Source organism: Hoplias malabaricus, chromosome 9, assembly GCF_029633855.1.
Source record: "Hoplias malabaricus isolate fHopMal1 chromosome 9, fHopMal1.hap1, whole genome shotgun sequence".
Lineage (NCBI taxonomy): Eukaryota > Metazoa > Chordata > Actinopteri > Characiformes > Erythrinidae > Hoplias > Hoplias malabaricus.
Window position 1 is genome coordinate 38,989,473 of NC_089808.1, and position 23,451 is coordinate 39,012,923.

The 23,451-nt window shown below is 43.7% G+C and overlaps 2 protein-coding genes across 2 annotated transcripts; both read right to left on the reverse strand.

Annotated features, from left to right (window-relative positions):
* Window positions 1-1,628: 1,628 nt before the first annotated feature.
* Window positions 1,629-13,820, reverse strand: fastk (Fas-activated serine/threonine kinase). The gene is made up of 10 exons (XM_066681610.1): window positions 13,683-13,820; window positions 10,167-11,004; window positions 9,098-9,571; window positions 7,780-7,928; window positions 7,399-7,615; window positions 6,441-6,600; window positions 5,821-5,912; window positions 4,679-5,345; window positions 4,199-4,313; window positions 1,629-3,860 (listed from the first exon to the last, which is right to left on the reverse strand). The coding sequence occupies exons 2-10, from the start codon at window positions 10,960-10,962 to the stop codon at window positions 3,774-3,776; spliced, it is 2,757 nt and encodes a 918-aa protein (XP_066537707.1). The 5' UTR covers window positions 10,963-11,004; window positions 13,683-13,820; the 3' UTR covers window positions 1,629-3,773.
* A 5,970-nt stretch (window positions 13,821-19,790) lies between these two features.
* LOC136706690 (cystatin-like protein) lies at window positions 19,791-21,686 on the reverse strand. Its single transcript, XM_066680284.1, has 4 exons — window positions 21,504-21,686; window positions 20,873-20,986; window positions 19,941-20,021; window positions 19,791-19,814 (listed from the first exon to the last, which is right to left on the reverse strand). Exons 1-4 carry the CDS (start codon window positions 21,684-21,686, stop codon window positions 19,791-19,793), a joined length of 402 nt encoding a protein of 133 aa, XP_066536381.1.
* Between the last annotated feature and the right edge of the window lie 1,765 nt (window positions 21,687-23,451).

Here is a 23,451-nt window from a genome sequence, read left to right on the forward strand (position 1 = left end):
ACATTTTGCTCCCAACATTGGTGAGGTAAGCATGTTGCTTTACTTGTAAAGTTTCTATGACTTTACCATGAATTATTCCTTTTCAGGCTAACGTGTCTCAGTTTTTGTTTTTTTATGCTAAGCTCCATCCATTTCTTTGCTTCTGGAAGGTTAGCATTTGGAGATACAAGGTTTTCATCCAAACAAGGTGATATATAACGTATTCAGAATATGAAAATACAGAGTATGAGCATTAAAAAAAACATATTTTAGTGATTTTTGGAAAATAATATGGTCATTCATTATCTGAAATCCTTATCCAGTTCAGGGTCGCGGTGGGTCAAGAGCCTACATGATAATCATTGGGCGCAAGGCAGGAATACACCCTCGAGGGGGTGCCAGTCCTTCACAGGGCAACACACACACACATTCACTCACACCTACGGACACTTTTGAGACACCAATTCACCTACCAACGTGTGTTTTTGGACTGTGGGAGGAAACCGGAGCACCAGGAGGAAACCCACGCAGACACAGGGAGAACACACCACACTCCTTACAAACAGTCACCCGGAGGAAACCCACACAGACACAGGGAGAACACACCACACTCCTCACAGACAGTCACCCGGAGGAAACCCACGCAGACACAGGGAGAACACACCACACTCCTCACAGACAGTCACCCGGAGGAAACCCACGCAGACACAGGGAGAACACACCACACTCCTCACAGACAGTCACCCGGAGGAAGCCCACACAGACACAGAGAGAACACACCACACTCCTCACAGTCACCCGGAGGAAACCCACGCAGACACAAAGAGAACACACCACACTCCTCGCAGAGTCACCCGGAGGAAACCCACACAGACACAGGGAGAACACACCACACTCCTCACAGACAGTCACCCGGAGGAAACCCACACAGACACAGAGAGAACACACCACATTCCTCACAGACAGTCACCCGGAGGAAACCCACGCAGACATGAAGAGAACACACCACACTCCTCACAGACAGTCACCCGGAGGAAACCTACGCAGACACAGGGAGAACACTCCACACTCCTCACAGACAGTCACCCGGAGGAAACCCACGTAGACACAGGGAGAACACACCACACTCCTCACAGACAGTCACCCGGAGGAAACCCACGCAGACACAGGGAGAACACACCACACTCCTCACAGACAGTCACCCGGAGGAAACCCACGCAGACACAGGGAGAACACTCCACACTCCTCACAGACAGTCACCCAGAGGAAACCCACGCAGACACAGGGAGAACACACCACACTCCTCACAGACAGTCACCCGGAGCGGGAATCGAACCCACAACCTCCAGCTCCCTGGAGCCTTGTGACTGTGACACTAACCTGGAAAAGAATATAGTCTTCTTCAAAAATTCACAACCCTTCTCTGTGAGTGAGTGAATACGCACCAGTGGTTTTTCATCCAGAGCACAAGAGGAATTTGCATGAACATGACTACAGGAATCTATGAGAAGGGTGTGGACTCATTGTCCGCCCGGCCTTAGCTTCAGAATACATTTAACATATGGAAGAGACAGGGAAAATATTTCTGAATGACCACATGCAGCAATGCAACAGACCTGCGAGACGAGGAAGACAAAAGACTAGTGTTTTACTTTTTTAATAATCATTTATATAGACATTTTAATATGTATATATAAACAGATATTCCCATCATCCCCACCTGCTGCCCACACATCCACACACCATGTCTTCTTACATTCAAAAGAACATTTGCCATAATAAATAATTTCTCTCCCAAAAAAGAGCAAAGCGAACGCACACAGTGACAGTGCCACGAAGAGAACTAGAGCACACAAAACGAGGATTCATACCACTGCCATCCATCCATCAATCAATCAATCAATCAATCAATCAATCAATCAATCAATCCACCCATTCTACCAGAATATGCACTAAACCATAACGACAGCCAAATCAGAACCATACTTTCCTGCTTATTATTTAATGTTAAAAACTTAAGACAATCTTACTCATTTAAATTTTAAACTAGTGGCACTTCTTCCAACTTTTAATTCACTCTGAATGACAGAGATCTCCCACTAAGGCAAACGACTCGTACACTGACTGTGTCTGTCTCACAGGAAACACCCGGGACCCGCGATGCTGTTCTTTCAAACACAGATATGAAATATGGGCCACGGTGACCAGACAACACGATGCTCTCAAATAGGGGACAGATCATCACCAACAGTCCACTGAGTGCGTTGCTTTGCATTCCTTTAAATGACAAAGTAGATAAATCATTCTGAGAAAATAAAATATATAGATATTATCCTTTTTTAAACATCTCCTCTATACATTCATCACATTCCTCCCTGGTTCCTTTTATTACCTGTATATTCTGTCCATATCCCTAGCTTAATAAAACCTCACACAAACCTGCTCCGCGTTCACACTGATCCAGCATCTGCTGCAGTCACACTGTAAGATCTGTTTTTTTTTTTTTAGTTAATTTATATATTTTATTATTTGTCCAAGGCTGCAGCTGAAATTGAGGAATGAATTCCCATCTGTAGTTTCACCTTTCTTCTCATCTCTGCCTCAAACAAGGCAATCGTAGTGTCCGTCCCCAACCTGTCCCCTAGATGGTTTAAAACACTAACGAGAGACAGATCATCAACATGGGAGATAAAAACACTAGCAGAGATCTAGCGGGTGGAACAATCATCATAAACAAGTAACAGCGTGCCTGAACCCCACCTGTTAACGAAGCAAAAAAAACAAAAACAAAAGCAGAACAAGGAACACGCAATCTGGACAAAATATAAAACCAGTCTTTGGAGAGACAGCAGATTCTAGCTTCTACAGCTCGTAAATCTGGTCTCTGTGCATGTTCTTCCAAGTGGTAACTCAAAACTCACCGTGTTTTACTTGCCTCCTCCATCGGTGGCACTCTTGATTGATTCTACGGAGAAAAGAGTCATTTGGTTCATGTGTCACTGTGGATATAAGGACGGCTACGGCTACTCTGTTATTCAAAACACCACCAGGCGTCGTCGCCAGTTCCTCGCAGAGAATATATAGATAGAGCAGTATACTGAGGGTAAATCAATGATACGACTATAAATACAGCAGCAGCTGCAGCTACATGTAATCTCCCTCTTTTGTGATCACCAGTTGGCTTTATGCAGCGCCTTTAATCTACCTTTATTGTGCTGTGCACCAAAAACAACTGTTTCATTTGAAAAGAATAAAAAAAGCTCCACGCGCATGTTACTGTGATCCCTGTATCGCGACAAAACAACATGACTGAAGTGCCAGCTCATAACCCAAGCCCACAGAGAACAGCATGACCTTGTGTCATCAGTTTAAGAAGCAGCATCGTGTCCTACTCAGCACCGGCACAGACGCCAGGCTCTGGCAGCGAGACGGCGCAGCAGTAGGAACTCCTCAAAATAAAAAGGTATATATGTTATAGTTTATCTTAACAAATATCGTTTTAGATTTTGCCCAGAGGTGTTGTCAGTCCCTTCCCCCCCCAAGTTAATGACTAAGACAATCCCACCCACTGTCTTAGTTTCACCACAAACCCGTCCTAAAAACTAGGACTGTTCACATACTGTGTACAAACACACAGAGACAAACACACACACACACACACACTCACACAATAGTCTTTCCTCAGAACAACAAAGCCTCTGGAAACTGAAGGTTGCACATGCTCGCACTCACAAGCACACACACACACACACACACACACACACACACACACTCTCCACGCTCCCTTTCCACTGTCATAACGGAACCTCCAAGAGCTTTTTGTGCAGGTACTGCTTCACTTCCTCGATCCCATTCAGCTTCTCCAACTCCAGGTAGGGCAACTGGTAAAGAAACACACACACAGGAACCAGTAAGAGTCACTGCTTTCTAACAATGTTAAAACACACAACATGACACAGACACCTCCAGTGGTGATTCCATCATTTCTGCCTGGGGCAGGAAATCCTCATCTACTTTTCTCTGCACACAAACACATGATGTTCAAGACTCTACCATATCATGTTGTGTAAGTGGTCCACCGTAACAGCGCAAGGATGTTTAGGATTCAATTAAGCCTCAAATCATCTTTATTTTTCAGTGATATTATTATTATTAAAGTAAGCCAGCTAAGCAAGAAGCAAGGATTCCGCTTTGTGACGACGTGCCGTGTGCATTTCACCTGCAGAATAACGTAGCCCAGCAGCTGCAGGTGGCGGTCTCTCATGGCCCTGGAGCCCACCAGCACATCAGAGTTGTGGCAGTAGTGCCACTTATCATTCACTGACATGATCACTCTGCACGGGAAAAAACACAAACACACGGTTTATTCTCTTAAACTAGAAGACTGATCAGAACACTTTCTACAAACTGCCTGGTGATTCATATGATATTAAAATAAAAGTGAGACAGAGAAACAGCAATGGAGCAGAAATGGAGCTGTCTCTGGGCACAGAGGACCTTACGGTTTAATTTACATGGGCTTTGAAACTTCCTTCTATTCTTTTGGCTATGACCCCTTATTAATTTCTGGCACTGCTTGAAACAGCCTCTTCCCCACTGGTCTCAGGCAGGTTTTGCACTGGTTACAGGTCTGTTTTGCTCAATCTTTGCTAAAGCTTTTGTAGCCCATCCTATTTCAAGGGAAATAACACTGACAGACCTCTTAACGTGCTCCCCAGCAGTCCTTTCTGTCTCAGACGGGTCTGTCGTGTGCAGCTGTAGTGGAGCAGTGGGAACAACATCACTCTCCCCTCCCTCGTACGTCACCGCCTCATAAAACGGTGTGATCTCACAGTCCGGTCCGGGATTGGCACCTGCTGGGATGGACGCCCCACCTTCGTCCTCCAGAATCTTCCCGATGGAGAACTGGAAGAGGGAATCCTGTGGGGCCGCGGCCCCGGGGAGGGTGGAGCCGGCCTGGGCGAGGCAGTCTGACGGGCTGCTGAGGGTGGAGCTGTCCTGACTTTCCAGAGAGTGCTCCTTGGCCAGGGTGGAGTAGTAATCGGAGGTGGTGTAGTAAGGGTTATAGTCGATCGGGACCGTCCCGTTAGCGCCGACTCTTTGACCAGGGGGAACCGGGGGCCGCAGGTGAGGGGGCAGGAAGGCGGAGTCTTGGCCGGGCTGTTTGTCCACCCCCTCCTCCAATGGTGGAGAGAAGGGAGAGAACCTCTGGAAGTCGGAGGTGAGGGCAGTGACGGCGTTAGAGCCATCTGGAGACTTCGAGTTTACCACTGCACAAGGAGACGAGTCCACCCTCAGCAAGACCGCCCCTGACCCGGCTCTGATGGGAAGAACACGACCTGCATGGTCTATCCACAGCAGGAAATCTGAGTGGGGACAGACAGCGCATCAAAAAAAATATCAAAAGCACAATGAGAGTTCTGTAAGATGCAGGACCACCCTCTAGAAGACGATAACCTTGTGACACACCAAAGGACACAAATCCTGGGTGCCAGGATACGCTCTGAAAATATAGCTGAAGGAACTACTTTAGAATTTTATAATTATTATAAAAAATGAACATTTTTAGCGTTAAGCACTTACTACACATTAATGTTCATACATTTAATAATGGTTTTCTAAAATAAATGCAGCTTGAACAGTAGCAACTCTTTAAAAGAATCCTTACAACTCTAATCTAATTAAATTATAATAGGAATTAATATTATCACTGTTCCACATCATTATTAAAATGAAACATTGGCAGGACACAGTTACAAACGCTTAACAAATGGAGTGTTATATATATCTCAGAGGACCAAAAAAAAAAAAAAAAAAAAAAAAAAAAAAAGACCACTGTACCTGTGTAATACCCTGGAGCTAAAACTTCATCCTGTTTGTAACCATGCTCTCCAACCAACTGCCGAAGTGCCTCTGCTACCAGACCTTTGTAACTGTAGCCCACACACACGCACACAGACAGAGAGAGAGACACACACACAGACAGACACACACACACACACACAGACACAGACACACAGACACACACACAGACACAGACACACAGACACACACACAGACACAGACACACAGACACAGACACAGACACAGACAGAGTTAGCTTATTTCTTACTGAAGTAACCCATTAAAATGGTCCAGCAATAGATCTAGTTTACATAACTATCATTTATACAGGATTGTGCTGCCTAGACACCAGTGATATCCAAACCTTGCCTCTTTAATTTAGTTTAATAATGTTGCCAGTTAGTTAAACTCTTGTAAGTGCCACCTTAAAAAAAGTGATAAATTAAAAACGAGAAATATAAACACAACACAGGTTTCTGGCTGATGGAGCATATTTGTCAAATCTCTGTAAACTCTGGGTCTGAAACTACACACAGCCTGAAACTGAAAAACTCTAGTGTTTGTAAAAGAAGATTCACTAACTATGGCCTGTGCCACTTAGACGAACAGTCACTGACCTGTACTTGCGGTTGACCTCATCAGCGGTGAGTGCGTGTTCAAACATAAGAACTTTGTGGGAGTCCTGCAGACGAGGGCCTGTGTACTCTCTGTGTTCCAGCTCCACAGCAGCGTCCAGCAAAGACAAGTACCGCCTCACGATCAGGGCGTATGGGCTGTCTGTTCCAAACACAACAAAAAAAACGAATGGCACAGGCAGGACTAGGAGCGCACTGCTGATTTCTGCTGGTGATCACCACACATGATCTGAATGTTCACAGCACTTTAGATCAACTGACTCAATGATGCATCAAAGAAAGCGTGCTTTTATGAATCAGGGTCACTTCAGCCTCCTTTTAAACTCAGAATTATACACTGCACAAGTACAGGCTACAAGCTCCATCGGCGCAGACGTGGCCTGAAGGTTAGAAAAGCAGGGTTGAGACCAGAAGGTCCCCGTTTCGATTGACTGGCGAAAACTGAGAAAATGAATGAACGTCACTTTCTCCTCCCTCAACATTCACAGCTGAAACTGCCATAAATAAAGCACCTAACCCTCATCTGCTCCCTGAGCGACAATGCAGCTGCCAGACACACGAGTGTGTGTGTGTGTTCACTGCCCCTGATTACTTAGCTCTTTGAGAAAATGAAAGAACCCTGTGCAATTATGATAAAAGCATGTTAATCACATAAACGTGTCAAAATAATATCTTTTTCATGAACCAAAGCAGAAGTGGTGATGGTTCAGTGGGTGTTTAATCCGTTTCGACATCTTGTAAAGTGTGAACATATCTTAAAGATCATAGGGAAGGTTCCTAAAGCAATAATGTAAGAGTTGCTGTGGAACCATGGGTTTAAAAATAAATAAATAAATAAATAAAAGAAGACCAACAGAGAACAGTGAGGTATTCACTAGTTAAACTAAGCAGACCCGCTCATTAGTGCGCCCTAGTCCCTGGTTTTACTGACGAGACTCACTGGTGACGTTGCTGATGAAGGAGGGGGAAAAGACACGGTGCAGCACCAGGCTGGGGAAGTGGCCCAGCTGAAACAGAGACATGAGGATGTTGACGGTGGCCAGCGGCGAACTCAGAGCTTTCAGCTCCAGCACCATCTCCAGCTTCGAGAAAAACTGAGCCTCGTTTGGCGGCCGGTAACTCATGCGGCTGAAGGGGAACACGAGCTTCTGAATAACCTGCACAAAACAGAGCCAGAGGGTCGTCGTTAGGAGGACGTGTGTAGGTTTTTATTCTTCTTATGAAAAGAGCTAAATATTAAGTTTGGTTACTGGAAATCACATGCACGTTTATCCTTAATGTTCCTCGTAGTTAACAGGACATATGTTGTCCTTTGTCTGACCTTGCTGTCCAGGTATTCGCCCTTTTTGACCAGGAACTCAGCGATGGTGTCCAGTAGGTGGGTTTCCCTGAGCCGATGGCGGGCGATATACTTGGCAATCAGGGCCATGGTGTAAGGGGTGATGCTGTCAACCTTTTTAGGAAGCTCTTCTGAGAAAGCAAGAGAAAACCCAGGCTATAAGCACATTACTTTTTCAGTTTCCAAATTCACAAATACTAAATTGCTCTTAGAAAACGACTGAAAGGCAAAGAAGATGCAGCAGTTTAATGCAACAGTAAAGAAATTATAGGCCAGCACCATATATTCAAATATCTGAAGACGTCTGCAGATCAATATTTCTTTAATAAAAATATTAATTGGGAGCTTGTTCCTTATTGGCACAGGAATAGCTTCTACTGCTCCAGACTTCACACCAGATACTGGGACTTTGCTTTAGGGATCTGAGTGACATACAGGATGATTAGCTCTGGATCATAAACATCACTCCATCTCGTCTCAAGAGAAGGCAGGTTGTAGGGCCTCATACCTCGTGAGTCTACCCTTGGCACTGGGAATAGTGACCTTATGCTCCTGGGAAGTAACTCCAGAGTCAAACCCTACAGGCAGTGTAGTTCTGTTCTGTTCAAAACATTCACATCGTTATCTCTATCTATATTTCTCTTAACGTAAGACATGATATCAGGTGATCACGTCCTGAATATTCTATTTTTATTCAGGCACCAGATGAAGTAAACAAATACTCATATACTCAGAGCAGATACCAAGCCTGTGCTCAGTATTAATCCTTGTTTGGTCCTAAAAGGACAGCTGGAAGCATCTGGCAGGTATTGAGCCAACAGCAAATGGTGCTTTTACACCGCATGATTCTACGTGCTTTTTGGGAGCTGGTCGCTGGTAGCTATTTCACTAGCACAGCACCCCCACATAATACATCGCAACGCACCATCTCCAACAGGAACCGCAGGGTTAAAGTTACCAGAGGTGGCAAAGTTGAATGCTGTTTACTCTTTATTTATTTACATGTTTTTGTTGTTCTTTTTTTTGGGACTCTTTCGTTAGCCACTGATCCAAGGAGCGTTTGAACCTCTTCAAAATATTATTATACAGATGCCTGGTGTGTACTGGACGTCTGCTTTTCTTTGACAAGTCTCTCTGTCCAATCAGTGCTCTGCAATGTTTACATGTCATGTTTAGACCCTACTCTGCTCTTTTAGAACCAGGAACGAGCAGGTACTGAAAAAGTACCCAGTTCTAAGTAAAAGCAAAAGCAAAGTTGGTACTATGCAGCGGAAAAGTGCCATAAAGGTCAGCTACTCACCGGCCAGGCTGCTGATGAACTTCTCCTGTCTGTTCTGGTAGAAGAGGTGAGAGCTGAAGATGAGCTCCAGGCTTTTGTTGCTGGCCTCGCAGGCACATGCCGCCAGCATCTCGTCCAGCAGAGCCATCTCGTGATCCCGGACACAGCTGACGCTGGCCAGCGTGTGCTTCACCAGCCGCAGGATCTTACGGTTGACCACTAGCTGCTCGGCCGAGGCGCTGTCGGACGCCTGCAGGGCTCGCCACTTGGTGCGGTAGTAGGACAGCAGGAGGAAAAGCGTCTGCGGGTGTCTCTCGCGCTCGATGTTCTTCTCCAGGCCGGCCAGACACGACTCGATGAGCGGGTGCGGGCTGGTCGGGTGCAGCTTCATGCTGCTGCTGAAGACCATGGAGATGTCCTTCTGGTTGAACTGAGACAAGCGACCCTGCGACTCCTCTTCGAGCACCTGGACGATCTGAGACTCACTGGGCAACCCTGAACCAACAAGAGGGAGGTGGTCTTATGAAGCAGCAGGAGAGAGTGGATGAACTAAAAAAGGCAGCTGCACAATTAATCAGTTTTAAAAGGGACATCTGTAACTTGCTTTGGTACAAATACCACATGGACCAAACACTACAGCAGCGTTTTCCCCCTGCCTTGTTCTGATTTTGGCACAATTCTCTTCCTTCTCTGCACTCATTTTTGCTTGGTTCTCATTCCTCCGCTCACATAAATGCAGGTCTAGAGCTGTGACAGGCCATACTCTGATTAGTGGGTGGTACATTTCTAATTATTTCCCTTATTACTAAGGTAAAATATTGGAATGGCCTGTATTAGCCCATGTTTTCAGACTTAGGCAGTTCCCAAAGAAGACTGAGTGGCCTTGTTCCACAGTTTGTGGGTTGGTCAGAGCTCCAGATCCATGTGTACGCATGCACTGAACGAATGACTGTTTTGTAATGCATCCCCTTTAATACTAGTTTTCCTACTTTTCTGCTGTGTCAGCTAGAGTAAAGGATAAAGGATCAAAGTCAAGTACAAGAGTGCATAACAACACAAACAATAGGAAGAAAACACAACGCAGGCTTACCAAGAGCAGCCACAGCGTAAAGGCAGTTGACGATGCTAAAGTTGTCGAATTTGGAGCAGTCGTTTACAATGGCGTCACAGAGCGTCTGGAAGTCCGGGTGATCCAGGATCTGTCGAGTAGCACCGTCAGTCGACCCTGCGGCAGGGGGCGATGCGAGGGCTACTTCTCCACCTCCCCCAGGATTACTGCCCCCAGCTGCCCCTCCACCAGCCCCCATCCCTGCCGCCTGATGGAGCACCAGGAGCTGGCCGATCTTCTGCAGAGCGATGGGGTAGTGATTGTGCGAGATTTTGCCTGGGTTTTGCGTGACCCAGCGGAGCACCTCGTCGACGCTGCGCGAGCGGTCGATCAGCCGCTTCATGGTGAAGAAGGTGTCGTAGCTCATTTTCTCATGGATGAAGTTCCAGGTTTTCTTCTTGCTGTGGTGGAGGTGGGCATGAGGCTGGTAGTGAGGAGGGGGCAGATGTGGGGGCTGGGGGTGCGTGTGGTAGTGCTGGTGGGTTTGGAAGTGGGGCCGGTGGGTGTCTACACGACCCTGGTACAGTGTAGGGTAGCTCGGAGGTGGTGGGACATGCGGGTGGTGATGAGGGGGCAGGGGGTGGTGGTGGTTCTCCAGCATGGGTTGCCCTCCCCCCATCAGACCGATGCGACGGCCGGGCTTGCCCCCTCCGCCGCCGTACAGACGTGTGGCGTACATACTAGCGAAAGCACCTGGGGCGAGGAGGCAGGAAGGCTGGGGAGGAAAGGCAAATCTCCCGCAGGTTAAGAGGCCAAGGCGAGAGGGCAGCCCCAGCATGGTACATGGGGTGATCCAACTGTGAGCTTCAAGACTATACACCTACAACCCAAACACACAGCGTTACAATGATCAATTAGTCTAACGCACACAGAGAGGATACAATTCATGAACGGCTGGAGTCCAGCACAACTAGCAAAACCTGATCAGCTGAATTATAGGTTATAAGCAGGAATGTCACACCACTGTCCTGGACATTGGCCCTTCAGGTCCAGAAGTGAGTACTACTGCAGTGGACAACACATGCTGTGACCAATGGTATTCAATTATTGCCTGGAGGCTGAAGTCCAGCAGTTTAGTGATTTCGCTGCTAAAAAAATACCTACCACATATCTATTACTAGCCTTTCAGGAACTTGTTGTGGTTGCTGATAGGAAGAGAGTGAGCTGGGTCCTGTGTGTATCTCAAATGGATTGGAATAAGATATTTTACATTTTATCCTGTGTATAATCACAATTATCACTTTTTGAGTGATTTATAAAATCACTAAAGAGTTTCCCACACACAGGGTTCACTTGGGTGGCCCCCGAAGTATATACTGTCCATATATTGTTCACATACTGCATACACTGAACTTATATCTAGTATTTATACATACTACACATTGTACAGTGGGTGTAATATATCTATTCTGTACATACATAACCTGTGTATAATCTTCTATATATCTTCTGTATAATATCATTGACTATACACTATATAGTTCACCCTTTGCACATACACCTGTGTCTATTCACAGTCATTGCATATTTTTGCACTCTTTCTCTTTGCATAATGCTACTATTAGCACTCCTTGTAGATGCTAGCTTCATTTCGTTGCCTTGTACCGAGCAATAATAATAAAGCTGAATCTACCCATATATCTGTTTATGTCCGCTAAGATATATCTTAAGACATATGTGAGTGCAAATGAATTCAGTCATCCCTACATTACACACTTCCCCTCTCTCTTATCTTGCTTCCCCTAAGTTTATTTCAGCCCTGTAGTGCATTACACATCAACAAGTCACTCAAATCCCCCTATAAACTGTCAGTACAGTCCTCAAGCTGAATGGGAGAGGACCATGGATATGCTAAACTGATAGTAGCCATACTAATATTTAAGGCAAGTGGCTTCATCCAAAAATAGCTGAAACTGTAACTCAACACACACCAGGCTGGGGCACACTTCCCGGACACGAAGAAAGGGAATCCCTAACATCACTCCAGATCTGCCTGGTGAACTCCCACTTAAAACTTAATAAATCATGTGGTTCAACACAGCTGCTTAGTGTAGCTCACACTCCAGAGCATTTGTCGTGGTAGAAAATGACGGTGAGTTTTTAAGAGCTTTTAACTCATTAGACCAAAACATCAGCCGTGGAAGGAAAAGAGTAGTGTCCAGCCCCAGCAGGAACCCCTGACAAGAGGTCATAACATACAACAAAAACACTGGAATACACACTTCATGACCTAAAGCTTCTGGACACCTAATAAAACATCTAACGTTTAAAAGGAACTGTCATACCTTCCTGCAAACTATATACTCTACTGTATACTGCCATGAGAGCATTAGCAAGGTCACCACTGGTGTTGGATAAATAGTTTTGGATCACAACTCATCCAGAGGCACTGGATAATGAGCCATCACTCCAGAGAACGCAGCTCCACTGCTACACACCCCAACGCTGGAGAGATTTACACCCCTCTGTCATTAAGCAAGGTGACCTTAGTTTCATGTGTAACTTCTTGAGAGAGAGTCCTATTCAGTTTCAAGCATTTTTTGGGAGATTGAAAGCTGTGTGTGCGCACATTGGAGCATCATGTAGAGGACCATATACATTTAGTCTTATGGCTATAATAGCTATACTGCACATTGGTAACATTGCTAATATGGATGGCTTATATCAGTATCTTCTATATTTGTGCACCTTCTTGCACAGGATACCACTGCACTCTCCTTGGCGCTTGCGTCTATGGTCTCCCTTATATTTTTATTTATGTATGTTCCAATAGCTTCGGTATGTTTTGGACTAATAGTCTATTTGTACTACTAAGTACAGTTCTATACCCATGTCTAGGGCGAGTACGGTTCTACTATACCCTGTATATTTACTTTAGTAAATACTGAATATTTATAATATCCTTATAATGTGAATTTCGTTTTTGCCTCTACTCTCTGCTAAACTTCCTACGGGAATCAATAAATTCTCTCTTTATCTGTCTCAAGTGTCTGAGGGGTGTTTACACTCTCAAAGACATGTAGTGTAATATAACTTATGTCTGTATAGTTTGTCATAAATACGTTCTAATATTTGAGTTGTGAGCAAAGACGCCAAATGAAAATGAATATTATTGGATGTTCATGTTGTAGCTATGACTCCTGACAACTGTAAAGTACAACACGACGGTTGGTGAAAAGAGAATGACTCAAATGGCTTAATCTCATATGACGCCTTGCTTCCTACGTAGTGCACTATGTAGGCAACGAAGTAATGGCTTAACACTCAAATACTCAGGGCACTCTAGGGCCTATAAAAGCTCATTTGCATTTAGGAACAACGGACAAGACTCTTTCTATCAATAAGTGGGGTTACGGTGTTCAACGTAAGCATTGAAGTGCACTATGAAGGGAACGGTTTGCGAGTTGGGACGCGCCCACAGCCAACAGTGTCTGTGTTCGAACAAGTGACAGTTAAAATATGAGCTTATATTTACACAGATAGGATATGTTTACTTACATGTTTAGCTTATACGAGCTCGCTGAGATACAGATGGAGGTCAAAGTGGTCCGGGGGGGACGAGGACATGTGCAAAATGTCTGTAAATACTGTCAAAATGAACCTTAACCTAACGTTAGAGTCCCGAGTAACTTAGCAGAGATATGAGCAGCGCGGCGTCGTCGTCGACTTTACAACTAACTAAAAAACAGTGTGAACAAAAGCTTTGCTGGGGACAGCTACATTTTAAAATGGAGCCTTAGGTCGTCATCTAAATCCGCAGAGTTTACATCGAGCGAAGGACATTTTCAAAGGCCCAGAAAAGAGAGGAAAAAGGGGGCCAAGTCTCATCAGCTGGCGTTAGGGTTGGCGAGCTGCGCTGTGGCTGAGCACAGAGCAGCACGTACACAGCGCAGCGGCTCAGGGCGCAAATCCCCCTCCACAAACAAGTAAACAAACAAATAAACAAGCTCTGTGCGTGATTAGGGAGGCAGAGGTGCCGAGAAACGGTGTGTCCGAACTGCTGTCCGCATAAAAATCTTTATCATGGCCTCTCCTAATCGCTGCCGTTGACATTTATGTTCTTCTACTTCCAGGGAACCGCGCCCAGGGCCCAGGCGGCTGCACCGGAGCTGGGAGAAGTGCGTCCTCTCCCCGCGGAGAACAGCGGCGAGGCGGGCATGGGTCTCCCCGAGTCACAGGGATGGTTCTTCGGCTACTTTCTCCTTGCAAAGTGACAGCAGTCCGTCTCGCTCTCCGCCATGTTCCCGGTAGTCAACAGTGGCGAATGGGAAACACGTGTTTTCGCCTCCCACTGAAACACCAAGGGTATACACATACGACGTTCTCCACCTCTCTGACTGTGGCTCACTCACTGTGGCTCCCTATTATACACTTTAAAGGGAAGGGGTGCGATTGTGGGGAAACGCAGTTCTCTCTGGTTTGTTTATGTTCAGAAGCTCTGCGTCTTTTATGCCTGCTGTTATGTTTGTTTCAGCTCACACTCATAGTGTTCCTGGTCACTTTTAATTTGGATACATTTATTCCAATATTTTAATATATATATATATATATATATATATATATATATATATATATATATATATATATATTATATTTATATAAATCCAAAGAAAATAAACAAGACACTGTGAAAAACAGACCTTTGTTTACCTTGTAAAGTGTAAAATAACTAATAAATTAAACTATTTCTCTCTATACCATATTTAATAAGAGATCTTATTGGCAGATTACAGCAGCCCAGAAAGCATATATTTATTCATTCATTTATTCATTATCTGTAACCGCTTATCCAGTTCAGGGTCGCGGTGGGTCCAGAGCCTACCTGGAATCATTGGGCGTAAGGCGGGAATACACCCTGGAGGGGGCGCCAGTCCTTCACAGGGCAGCATATATTTAGTAGTATGTTATTTGTAATCCCAGCTGAAATGGTTTAAAGAGGAAGTTTGAATGTTTATAAGTTGAAGTGTGAGTTTTAATATTTTTTAGTAGTATTGTCTTGTAGGATAATATTAATAAGCATATAGAACTTATTTTAACTTACAGTGATGTTAGTGCTTCAAAGCAGATGAGACCTTTCCCGTGACGTCACAATGCTGTTCCATGTGTGTGATCAGGTTACTAAGAAGAATAGTCTTCATACGACAGTCCTACAGAGGACCCGTCCTACATTGGCTGCAGCCTAGGCTTTGGAATGCAGCTTATATTGTCAACTGGTTCTTGTGGTGGTTGCCATGGAAGCCAAAAAGCGCGACACCACCTCACCACAGGTGTGCCCCAAGGCTCAGTGCTGGGTCCCCTCCTCTTTGCCTTGTACACCACCTCTCTAGGCCCAATCATACATTTGCACGGCTTCTCCTATCACTGCTATGCAGATGACACACAGCTCTATTTATCCTTTCCTCCAGGAGACACTTCAGTGGCAACTTGAATCTCTGACTGTCCCTCTGACATATCTACATGGATGAAGGAACATCACCTCCAATTGAATTTATCCAAAACTGAACTGCTGGTCCTCCCAGCCAAGCAAGCTATTCTCCACAACATCAGCATCAAGCTAGAGTCCCTATCGGTGGCTCCCACCAAGGCTGTAAGAAACCTGGGTGTCATGGTTGATGACCAGCTGACCTTCGCAGATCACGTTACCGCTGTAGCTCGATCGTGCCGCTTATCCCTATTCAACATAAGGAAGATTAGGCCATACCTAACTCAACATACAACACAGCTCCTCGTTCAGACATTAGTAATCTCCCGTCTAGACTATTGCAGCGTCCTCCTGACAGGTCTTCCGGCCTGTGCTGTGAGACCGCTACAGATGATTCAGAATGCTGCAGCACACCTGGTTTTCAACCAGCCAAAAAGAGCACATGTCACGCCCCTATTAGTTGAGCTGCATTGGCTACCCTTAGCTGCTCGCATCAAATTCAAATCACTAATGATGGCCTTCAGAGTATTCACTGGTTCTGCTCCCATCTACCTCAATAGACTCTTAAAACCATACGTTAGCGCCCGCCCTCTGCGTTCCTCAAAGGAGCGCCTACTAACACGGCCAACCCCCCGTACAGGTCAGTCGAGGCTATTCTCATCTCTGGTACCACGCTGGTGGAACGAGCTTCCAAGCACCATCAGAGAAACAGGAACCCTCTCTGCATTCAAGAAATCCTTGAAAACCCAGCTCTTCCGAGAGTATCTTTGGCACTGAAAGTCTTTCTTTAATGCACTTATTACTTCCTGCTTATTGCACTCAGTGTAAGGTATTTTGTATAAATTGTGCTGTAGTTTGAATGATAGTGAATGATGAATGATGATCCTCTTTTGTAAGTCGCTTTGGATAAAAGCGTCTTCCAAATGCATAAATGTAAATGTAAATGTAAAAAGGGGCATAAGATGTGAGTATGTGTGTCTGTGTGTGCATGCACGCCCATCTGTGTGTGTGTGTGCATGCTCAAAGACATCTACATGTTGAGGTGTGAGAAAGGAGAGTAGATATATGCTTAAACACTAATACACTAATTGTAGTCTTATCAATTCATAACCAATAACTGGTCATTTTTGCCCGGGAACACCAACTTCCATAAAACACAAATTTTTATATAAAAAAAAATCTGATTTATTTTAAATATTCAAATACCACGTGTGAATAAAGCCCTGGAACCTCACGACCAACAGATGAAATTTGCTACACATTTTAAAGAGGACATTTGTAAATTCGTCAGATTTGACTGGAACACAAGAGGAGGGTTAAGGTGAATGTTATGTTTGAGAATAAAAAACGACTGTTGTTTGTACGCGGCTGAAGTTTAACTGGTTTGTAAGTTTTTATTCACTGTTTGAATTATTACAGAAACTATTTTGTAACTAGAGCTGTTTAGTTTTGTAGCACTCTCAGTAAAGCAGTTAGTTGAAGACATTTCCTCCTTAAGTAAACCGAAACAGCAAAAATATGTCAATATTGCTCACCTATGGAGCAAAAATGGAGTAATATCCTCACCTTGGTTTGTGCTTTTCAATGTTTGGAGGTCTATTCACAGTCTGAATCCTCCAGAAGCACTCCACACTGGTCTAATGTGTTTACGAAGCCCCAGTGTCAGGACTCCAGCACTCAAACGGAATATATATTTCTCATATTACAAAAGTGAACATCACCTTTTAAAACAATGCCTATTCTGGGGAACTGCTGTTCACTCTGGTTTGTTTACATTTAGAAAAACTCAACTCTTGATTATACATGATTGAATTTAAAGTGGCCTGTGTTCCACAGAAACTTGTTAGTAACTTGAATTGTCTAGTTTTGTAGCAATTGGTCTGTTTACTTTTACTCATGCAGTTAGTGGTCTCCCGCTTTGGAATCAGTTCCACATTTAGTAATCTGAACAAACAAAAATAAGTAAATATTATTCACCTATGGAGCAGCAATAGAGCAATATCCTCATCTATTTTCATGCTTTTCAATGTTTGGAGGTCTCTCTCCCATCTAAACACCTCCAGATACTGTGAGCAGAGAGAGAGGCCTAGCAGACCAGACAGAGACACTTTTTTTTTTTTTTACCCATTTATTGACGGACACAGAGAGAACACACCACACTCCTCACAGACAGTCACCCGGAGGAAACCCATGCAGACACAGGGAGAACACACCACATTCCTCACAGACAGTCACCCGGAGGAAACCCACACGGACACAGAGAGAACACACCACACTCCTCACAGACAGTCACCCGGAGGAAACCCACGCAGACACAGAACACACCACATTCCTCACAGATAGTCACTCGGAGGAAACCCACACGGACACAGAGAGAACACACCACACTCCTCACAGACAGTCACCCGGAGGAAACCCACACGGACACAGAGAGAACACACCACACTCCTCACAGACAGTCACCCGAAGGAAACCCACGCAGACACAGAACACACCACACTCCTCACAGACAGCCACCCGGAGGAAACCCATGCAGACACAGGGAGAACACACCACACTCCTCACAGACAGTCACCCGGAGGAAACCCATGCAGACACAGAGAGAACACACCACTCTCCTCACAGACAGCCACCCGGAGGAAACCCATGCAGACACAGGGAGAACACACCACACTCCTCACAGACAGTCACCCCGAGGAAACCCATGCAGACACAGGGAGAACACACCACACTCCTCACAGACAGTCACCCGGAGGAAACCCACGCGGACACAGAGAGAACACACCACACTCCTCACAGACAGTCACCCGGAGGAAACCCATGCAGACACAGGGAGAACACACCACACTCCTCACAGACAGTCACCCGGAGGAAACCCACGCGGACACAGAGAAAACACACCACACTCCTCACAGACAGTCACCCGGAGGAAACCCACACAGACACAGAGAGAACGAACCACACTCCTCACAGACAGTCACCCGGAGGAAACCCCCACAGACACAGAACACACCACATTCTTCACAGACAGTCACCCGGAGGAAACCCACGTGGACACAGGGAGAACACACCACACTCCTCACAGACAGTCACCCGGAGGAAACCCACACGGACACAGAGAGAACACACCACACTCCTCACAGACAGTCACCCGGAGGAAACCCACACGGACACAGAGAGAACACACCACACTCCTCACAGACAGTCACCCGGAGGAAACCCACGCAGACACAGAACACACCACACTCCTCACAGACAGTCACCCGGAGGAAACCCACGCAGACACAGAACACACCACACTCCTCACAGACAGCCACCCGGAGGAAACCCATGCAGACACAGGGAGAACACACCACACTCCTCACAGACAGCCACCCGGAGGAAACCCATGCAGACACAGGGAGAACACACCACACTCCTCACAGACAGTCACCCGGAGGAAACCCACGCAGACACAGGGAGAACACACCACTCTCCTCACAGTCACCCGGAGGAAACCCACACAGACACAGGGAGAACACACCACACTCCTCACAGACAGTCACCCGGAGGAAACCCACGCGGACACAGGGAGAACACACCACACTCCTCACAGACAGTCACCATCTGGAGTGGGCTCAAAAACACAACCATAGGTCCCTGGAGCTGTGTGACTGCAACACTACCTGCTGCACCACTGTGCGACCCAATTCCAAAACAGCTGTTGAGGAAACTGAAAAAATGGAATTTACCAAACACTTTGCTGTAGCTAAATTCACAAGGGTGTGTTTATAAATCTTTGGAGATGGAGTGTGTTTGTGTAATTAATCAACAAAGACAAAAAAAAGATAATAAATGGGAATATTGGTGGTTCATTTAAAGCTCTTTATTCGAAACTACAGACCATTTCTCATTAAGTAATTTGTCCAAAGACATTTTACACTTCTTTGTTTTGTGTGAATTTGTGTCTGATCTAAGAACAGCTTCAGAGGCTCAGAGTCAGACACATCCAAGACATCCCAACTCCAGGTTATAATGAACATTTGGTCCGAATTAGCTCTCTCTGAAACCAGAACAGTCAGATATTTACAAACTCTCACTAATCAATAGCAAGACTTTTACAACACGTCTCAAAGCACACACACACACACACACACGCACACATATGTACATCCTCTGAAATCAGAACAGTTACATATTTACAACTACTCACAAATCAAGTGAGCAAACTACACAGAGCACAGTTTAGAATCAAATAGTGTTTTTTTTTAATTCATCTTCGTTAGTCATTTCATAATTTTTAAGGATTTTCTGTAGATGAAGTTCTATATAAAATATATAGGTACAGAACTTACCTTTCTGACGTCCTTTAGTCTGGCACAGTCGACTAGTTCACCACCAAAAAGCGTATTGCACACCACACAGTCAAACATGGGCTTTATAAAGGAACAACACAGCACAGGGTTTAGATTTTCAGTTATTCACAGGAGTGTCATGAAACTCACAGCTGGTCATATTTATCTTTTTTAACTCTGTGGTAAAATATTATTGCTCCCCAAAGAAAACTGTGTGTATTTTTCTGAATCATTTAAACACATGAACACAACACATTTCATGCTATTATGCTATTAAAACAATTTTTCTTTTTTAATTCAGTGGTAAAACACTGATAGTGTATGACATTGTTATTTCTTAAAAGAAGAAACGTGGTTTTCTTCGGGGAATTACAATATTTTACAAATCTCCTCAGATTTATTTAGAAGTTAAATCATTACAAATGCATTTGAGCTCCATGAGGAAAATAATGCTTCAGAAGCATGTGGTGGATTTGTTCTGTTTTTGGGGATAATATTGTACCCAGAAGAATGTGTGAGTTTGGGTTTAGACGATTTACAGATGGGGATTCTCATGTTGGCGTTTGTGAATGTAGTTTATTAATACTTTTAGTGTTTGTTTTTTCTTTAAAATGACAAAAACATTTAAATGACATGTATTCGTTATATAAAAATACACCTAAAATAATGTGAACACACATCTGAAATTTACTCTGTGAAAAAAATCTACAGTAAATGGATCAAATAAAATATTAATGACTTGAAATCAATTAATAAAATCTTTTTAAATGAACTTTCATTAAAAGTCAAGCACTTTTTTGTCTCTCATGAAGTTTCAGTTTTGGACAGTGACAGTATCCCGACACACAGTCTGTTTACACACAGATTAATAAATACATTAATAATGTGAAACCGGTGTGTAGTGAGTTCAGGACTGGATTTAATTTACTCACCCTTTTATCATTCTTTGTAACACATTCCTCTCGATGTCCATATCCTATGTTTATATCCTTTGTGCACGTAGTGACCATCAGACGCACATTTACATAGTAGTCACTGCCGCTTAACTATGAAAAGTTGAAAAATTTCTGAGCCACATTATTATCACAGATCACATTATCATTAATCAACAGTTCTGAGCTCCATCTCTGTGCTCATGAGTTTATTACAAAACACTCACTCTGGCTTCTGACTGAAGACTGTAGTAATGTTGGACTGACACTGCATTCATTTTCACAACAGTACATCACTCCATTTTTATTCCATTCAAATGTTTATGATCAATGTTTTCAACAGTCTAAACCCACACTGGGTTAAAGAGTATTTAGATGTAAACACTGTATTATTAAATGTGTAAAATTTATTCAGATTCTAAAATGAAGTGGTGTTTTATAAACTTGAAGGTCATGATAATATTCAGATAGATAACTTTAGTAAAAAACAATGTAAAATAGAACCTTATATATACAGACCTGATATAGTTCTCTTTTAAAGGATGAATCTGACTGAAGCAGATGTCAAAAATGACAAAGTAACTGATCCACAGTACAGTACACAAACATAACCGCCACAGAAACCACTTACTAATTGGTACATCATCTGTTCATAGGCAACATGACAACGACCACCAAATTTCTCATTGGCCTCCTTCAGAGCCTTGTCAATGTGTGTTTTGTATGAATCAGGCAGGTCTTGATAGTTCCTCCATTGAGCAGAAACCAGCAGAGTCACAGCAGACAGCAGCAGCAGCTTCAGTCCAGTCTTCATCATGAGGAGGTTACACTCAGCTCTGGGGGCTGGAGTTTTCTCTCCCTCTCTCCCTCCCTCTCTCTCTCCCTCCCTCTCTCTCTCTCTCTCTCTCTCTCTCTCTCTCTCTCTCTCTCTCTCTCTCTGTGGTTAGCTAGGCACTAGGGCTGGGTGATGTATGTCTCTGATATTGATCAGAAAATATTGTCCTTGATTAGACTTAGCCAGTAAATTTAAGTTTAAGTCACAGTTAGAATAAAACCTCATATCTCCAAACATGAGAACTGAGAAGAACTCAAACATCTACAAATGTTTACATGTTTATATAGGTTTTAAACTGTCTTTATTAAAGGCTTATTACAACCTGAAGGAGAATATTACCATAATTTACTCATAATGGAAGGTAATGCAGCAGACATTTGCCCCGATATATATTCTGCACCTTTTCTGTTGGTCTGTTCATGAAATTTTGACACAATTCACAGAGCAGTTGAAACATTAAACACAGTTGACAAAAAGAGAGAGATGAGAATGATGCTCCTAAAGTGACCGTGTGGATATGTGAAGTGGAGATATGAGCTCCTGCACGTCTATGAAAGTCATTTCAGATGTTTTTGTGCTTGAGAAATACACTGTGGGGTCAGGATTAAAGTCTTTGGTGCAGGTACATGACTCTTTCTAACAGCTAGGAACAGACTACATTCCCTCAGAGATATACAGAGGTCGTAAAGAAACTTTTGACGTTATCTGATTATATGGTTATCCATGTACTTGAGTGATTTCAGAATCCATCATTACACAATAAACAAAGTAGAAACTAAGACTGGTAAAGACTTTTTTTAAACTATTTTTATGAAAACTGTGCCTTGAGCTTAAAGTTTCTACAAAAGAAACTTAGTGGAAAATGGGGAAATAAGTTAAAACATTTGCATTAAAACCTTATCAAATAGAAATCAGAGTTCAGACGTAAGAAAAACAAACTAATAACAAACAAAATCGGGTGATCATCCCAGAGCTTGTTCCGTCAGTAAGTGTTCATCCAGGAATTTGTTGTTGTGTTTGTCACAGTGTTTATCTAACTGTAGACTGTAGATGTCAAAGTCTTTGTACCTGGGACACGGCTGACTGATACTGCTATGAACACATTTTATTACTTTTTGCTTTTCACTGTCAATTGATTTAAGATGATGTGGCAAAATGGGGCATTTATTGAATGTTGTGAGACTGCAGTTTAATAGATTTACAAACAGAAAATAGTCCAGCAGAGATGAAAGAATTACACAAAGCTATATGTGTTTGAAAACACTTTGAATCCTACAGTATTCATCAGACTCTGTACATATATTTTGCAGGTGATTATATGGCACAAATGATGTCTTAAATTCTGGGTACTTTATGAGTATATGCACCTTATGAATTCATAAATCATATGTGATTCAGGAGTTATAGGACGTTTTACAAAATGTTTGAATGATAAACTGTGGAATGTGGAATCTGTTCATATTTAATAACAGCCAGGGTCTCAAAGAAATAAAAACATATTTAGATGATCCAAATAACTGAATTCAGGTGTTCCCCTCACTTTAATGGTGACAGGTTTATAAAACCAAGCTCCTGGCCCTGCAGACTATATTGTTATATATTGTTGTATTTAAATTGTTGCCTTCAGAAAAACAAATAATTCCTCAGGTGATTCCAGAACCTTTGTCAGACAGTGATTTCTATATATGCAAAATGTTACTGAGTTTTTAAAGACTGTTTACATATTTATATATATTTCAATACT

Bases quoted from the DNA above. Each gene is read 5' to 3' on its own strand.
- fastk (XM_066681610.1), bottom strand. From the start codon at position 10,962: ATGCTGGGGCTGCCCTCTCGCCTTGGCCTCTTAACCTGCGGGAGATTT. The intron at 9,572-10,166 runs GTAAGCCTGCGT...TTGTTGGTTCAG, and splicing joins TTACGCTGTGGCTGCTCTTG to GGTTGCCCAGTGAGTCTCAG. The intron at 6,601-7,398 runs GTGAGTCTCGTC...TGTTTGGAACAG, and splicing joins CTTCATCAGCAACGTCACCA to ACAGCCCATACGCCCTGATC.
- LOC136706690 (XM_066680284.1), bottom strand. From the start codon at position 21,686: ATGAAGACTGGACTGAAGCTGCTGCTGCTGTCTGCTGTGACTCTGCTG. The intron at 20,987-21,503 runs GTAAGTGGTTTC...AACTTTTCATAG, and splicing joins AACAGATGATGTACCAATTA to TTAAGCGGCAGTGACTACTA. The intron at 19,815-19,940 runs GTAAGTTCTGTA...TGCTCTGTGTAG, and splicing joins GACTAAAGGACGTCAGAAAG to TTTGCTCACTTGATTTGTGA.